Source organism: Gossypium arboreum, chromosome 11 (genome assembly GCF_025698485.1).
Source record: "Gossypium arboreum isolate Shixiya-1 chromosome 11, ASM2569848v2, whole genome shotgun sequence".
NCBI classification, from domain to species: Eukaryota; Viridiplantae; Streptophyta; class Magnoliopsida; order Malvales; family Malvaceae; genus Gossypium; species Gossypium arboreum.
The window spans coordinates 62,389,515-62,394,939 of record NC_069080.1 but is presented as its reverse complement, the minus strand read 5'-3'; the positions used below and the strand labels follow the sequence as shown (position 1 = coordinate 62,394,939).

At 37.2% G+C, this 5,425-nt stretch overlaps 1 protein-coding gene across 1 annotated transcript; it reads left to right on the top strand.

Annotated features, from left to right (window-relative positions):
* Positions 1–284: 284 nt before the first annotated feature.
* On the top strand, positions 285–1,366 carry LOC108472087 (uncharacterized). Its single transcript, XM_017773604.1, has 4 exons — positions 285–362; positions 420–890; positions 984–1,115; positions 1,262–1,366. The coding sequence occupies exons 1-4, from the start codon at positions 285–287 to the stop codon at positions 1,364–1,366; spliced, it is 786 nt and encodes a 261-aa protein (XP_017629093.1).
* Positions 1,367–5,425: the final 4,059 nt, after the last annotated feature.

The window sequence follows — 5,425 nt, the reverse complement described above, 5'->3', positions numbered from 1 at the left end:
GTCAAAATAGCCTTAAGTTCAAGGGTTTTTATGGTCATGCTAATCCAAATTTGAGAAGTTGGTCTTGGGATATCCTTAGAATGATGGGAAGCTCGGTTAAGGAGGATTGGATTGTGGGTGGCAACTTTAATGCCATCATCAATGATGCTGAAAAAGAAGGGGGTCATAGGAAATCTAGGGTGACCATGGATGAGTTTAGAGATGTGATGGAGGAGCTGACTCTTGTTGACATGAAAACTGACAAGGACTAGTTCACGTGGGTTAATAATCGTGATGGTAATAACATGGTAAAAGAGAGGTTGGATAGATTCTTAATCTCTGCTAATACTATTGATAATCTCCCCTTCCTTACGACAAATCTGGTGAGACTAGCAAACTCTGATCACGATGCTATTTTGATGGATACTATGGGTTGAAAGCCTAAAGAGGATTTCAAAGACTCGAGACTTTTCTTTAAATTTGATACGTGCTGGGCGAAAGAGAAAGAAGCCAAAGATATTATTAAGAAAGCTTGGAGCAGTAATGATACAAACATTATTGAGAAACTTAAGAAGGTGCATGAGGAGCTTGACCCGTGGCAACATGGTCGGTACAGAAGGATGAAAAATAGTATTCGAAAGCTGGTTGCAAGGATCAAAAAGCTTATTGATGGCCTTTATGAGGAGTCTAATGCTGACATGTTGAAAATTGCTCGTCTTAAGCTGGGGCATCTTTATGCCGAAGAGGAGAGCTATTGGGCACAAAGATCGCGTATTAAATGGCTTAAAGAGGAGGATAGAAATACATGTTTTTTTCACGTTCAGGCCACTAGCAGACTTAAGAAGAATAAAATTGAAAGGTTAAAGGATTCTAATGTTATTTGGGTGAATGATACAAATGATATATGTAAGGTTGCTTGGGACTATTTTCATAATCTCTTTAAGTCGGAAGCTTCCTCTCATGATGAGTTTAACTTGAGTTACATTCAAAAGAGCGTGATTTAGGATGTTAGCAGCATATTTGCTAGGCAATTTACGAATGATGAGATTCTTGAAGCCTTCAATCAAATGGATCTCGATAAAGCTCTTGGGATTGACGGTCTTTTGGGTATTTTCTTTAAAGAGAATTGTGAGGTGGTGGGTAAAGATGTTCTTAATTTTTTCCATGATATTTTAGATGGTAACAAGGACATTTCTTGTCTTAACGATACCATGATCGTCCTTATCACTAAGATTAAGGACCCTAATGACATGACTAATTTTTGAACTATTAGTTTGTGCAGGGTGATCTACAAAATCATTTCCAAGGTATTAGCAAACTGCCTAAAGGTTCCCTTTCCCCCCTTGCATTAGTCAGAATCAAAGTGCCTTCATCCCGGGTTGCATGATTCATGACAACATTCTTATTACTCACGAGCTGATGCACTATTTATAGATCTCGAAAAATGGCCTGAACAAAGGCTTTGTAATAAAGATCAACATGAGCAAGGCTTATGACTACATCGAGTGGAATTTTCTCAAGAAAGTTATGAAGAATTTGGGATTTAAGGATGCTTAGGTTGATAAAATCATACGTTGTGTTCAGTCAGTGAGATACGTGGATAAATGTAATATGGTTCTCTCGGAGGTTATTGCTCCTAAGAGGGGTCTTCGACAAGGGGACCTATTTTCCCCTTATCTCTTTTTATTTTGCATAGAGGCTTTCTCAAGAATGCTTTTACATGCACAAAGTGATGGTAATATTAGTGGCATTAAGGCTAGTCAAAATGGCCATTGTATTAACCATTTGTTTTTTTGCCGATGATGCCCTTCTCTTTATTAGGAACAAAACAAGTGAAGTCAAAACCTTTATGAAAATCCTTAGGGAGTTTGCGCAAGTTTTGGGACAAAAAATAAATCTTGACAAATCAATGGTGTTTTTTTATCTCGAATACACCCATGGACCAATGTCAGCTTTATGGTGATTTGCTCCAAATAAGAGTGGTCAATAACATGGAAAACTACCTTAGATTACCCATCCCTGTCAGAAAAAAGAAATCGTTGGCCTTTCATAATATCTTTAACCGTTTTTTTTGCAGGAAAAATAGCTAGTCCAAGAGGTTTCTTTCTTACGGTGGTAAAGAAATATTTATAAATTCTATTCTTTAATCACTTCTGACTTACGCACTATCTATTTTCCTTGCTCCTAGAGCTACCTTAGAGGAGATGCAATCTAAAATATGTCAACTATGGTGGGCATGCAAAGAAAAAGGTAGAGGCTGGGCAATACTTGCATGGGACAAAGTCTGTCTTCCCAAGGGCATAAGAGGACTTGGCTTTAAAGACCTACGTCTTTTTAAATTGGCTCTCATTGGTAGACAAGTTTAGAGGCTCCTCACCATTAAAGATATGTTGTGTTATCATGTGCTTAGCTCGAAATATTTCCCTAATGGTGACCTCTTCCATCTTAAAAAAGTGGACAAATCATCATACACCTAGACTAGCATCGTTACAGTAGCTAAAGCCATTGAAAATGGTTTTGGCCGGAAAGTTAGAGATAGGAACAGTATTAATATCTGTAAAGATAACTAAGGCTTTGAAGGTTTAAATGGTGAATCTTTGTATGTCACTGCTTCAACTATTTTTGAAAAAAAGGTACGCGATTTCGAAGTTAGTAACCATACGAGCTGGAATACAGATCAGATTTATGATCTTTATGGCTGCTATGTAGGGGATCAGATTTATAACTTACCTATTATTTCAAATGGCCCAGAATGGTTTGGTTCCATAGACCCTATGGCTTTTACACTTCTAAGTCTGCCTATTCATGGCTTCTTCTCAAGCAAATGCGTTTTGGTCCTCACAGATTTTTTTGGAAGACAATCTGAAAGCTCAAAACCCTCCCAAAAATTTGGGTTTTTGCTTTGGGTGTGGGTTATGATATCCTTCCTACAAATGCCAAGATCTCCTCTATTCGACAAGGGTTTATGAGGGACTGCCCTAGATATGTTACAAGTACAGAAACCCTCGTCCACGCTCTTAAAGTTTGCCCTATTGCTCGAGCCATTCTTACCCTTGGTGGTTTAGATGGTAGGCTCCTCAGCAAAGATTACCTCTACTGCATTGATTGGATCGAAGATGTCATGCATATCTTAGATAAGAAAGTTGGTGCAGACTTTATAACAACATTGTAGAATAGCTGGAACAACCAAAATAATTTTGTTTTTCGTGGGAAGGAGGATGAAGCTCGGGTTATTTGGCATTGAATTGGTACCTGGTACTACTTCGATTTTGAAAGCTCCGTATAGAATGGCTCCGACCGAACTAGAAGAATTAAAATTTCAGTTGCAAGAGTTAACCAATAGAGGATTTGCTAGACCGAGTTTCCCATATTGGGGTGCTCCAGTTCTATTTGTGAAAAAGAAAGATGGTACAATGAGAATGTGTATAGATCATCATCAGTTGAATAAAGTGACTATCAAGAATAAGTATCCTCTGCCCCGAATTGACGATTTGTTTGATCAGTTGAAAGGAGCTGTTGTGTTTTCAAAAATAGATTTGAGATCAGGCTATTATCAGTTGCGAGTAAAAGACTCAAACATTCTAAAACTGCTTTCAAAACGAGGTATGGCCATTATGAATTCTTAGTTATGCCTTTCGGGTTAACTAATGCACCTGCTATCTTTATGGATTTGATGAATAGAATTTTCAGACCGTATCTAGATCAATTTGTTGTTGTATTCATTGATGACATATTGATTTATTCATGTGATGAATCTGAACATGCTGAGCATCCGAGATTAGTGCTACAGATTCTACGAGATAAACAGTTATATGCGAAATTTAGTAACTGTGAATTCTGATTGCGAGAAATTGGTTTTTTGGGTCATACTGTATCAGCATCTGGTATTCGAGTTCATCCGAGCAAGATTTCAGCTATTCTGGATTGGAAACCTCCGAGGAATGTCTCTCAAGTCCGTAGTTTTCTGGGACTCGTCAGTTATTATAGAAGGTTTGTAAAATACTTTTCTATGATTGTGACTCCGTTGACAAAGTTGCTTCAAAAAGATACTAAATTTAAGTGGTCTGAAAAGTGTCAGAACAACTTTGATCAGTTGAAAACTTTGTTTACTGAAGCTCTGATATTGGTACAACCCGAATCGGGTAAAGAATTTGTGATATACAGTGATGCTTCGTTGATCAGTCTGGGATGTGTTTTAATGCAAGAAGGCAAAGTCATTACTTATGCTTTGAGACAGTTGAAACCGCACGAAAAGAACTATCAGACACACAATCTTGAGTTAGCCGCGATTGTGTTTGCTCTAAAGGTTTGGCGTCACTACCTGTTCGGTGAGAAATGTCATGTATATTCTGATCATAAGAGTTTGAAATATCTGATGACTTAGAAAGATCTGAATTTACGACAAAGAAGATGGTTAGAACTGCTAAAAGACTACGAACTTATGATTGATTATCATCTGGGAAAAGAAAATGTTGTTGTTGATACCTTGAGTCAAAAATCGTTGTTTGCTTTGCGTGCAATGTATGCTCATTTGGTTCTGTCCGATGGTGGTTCAGTTTTAGCTAAATTAAAAGCAAGGCATTTGTTCTTACAGCGGATTATCGAAGCTCAAAAGATTGATAATAAGATTTTAGATAAAAGAGTTCAGTGTGATTTATAGTCTGATTCAAAATTCAGAGTTGATAAAGATAATTGTCTGAGATTCCGAGATTGAATTTGTGTTCTGAAAAATCTGGAGTTAATTTAGATGATTTTGAGTGAAGTTCACAATAGTCGATTATCTATGCATCCAGGTAGTATGAAAATGTATAATGATCTGAAACAGTATTACTGGTGGTCTGGAATGAAAAGAGATATTTTCTGACTTTGTTTAGAAATGTTTAATTTGTCAGCAAGTGAAAGCTGAACATCAGGTTTCATCTGGTTTATTACAACCGATCATGGTTCCGGAGTGGAAATGGGAGCGAGTAACAATGGATTTTGTTTCGAGTTTACCCCTGTCTCCGAGAAAGAAAGATGCTATCTGGGTTGTAGTTGATTGATTGTTGACATCAGCTTATTTTATTCTGGTTCGATCTGATTACTCACTTGATAAATTAGTTGAGTTATACATTTCCGATATTGTGAGATTGCAAGGTGTGCCATTATCTATTGTATTAGACAGAGATCTGAGATTCATATCACGATTCTGGAAGAAGTAGGAAGATGCTCTGGGTACTAAATTGCATTTTAGTACTACTTTTCACCCGCAAACGGTTGGGTCAATCCAAGCAGATTATTCAGATACTCGAGGATATGTTGAGATGTTGTATTCTTGAGTTTGAAGGTACGTGGGAATAGTATTTGCCTTTGATTAAATTCTCTTATAATAATAGTTTTCAGTCGAGCATTAAAATGGCACTGTATGAAGCTTTATATGGTCACAAATGCAATACACCTTTGTATT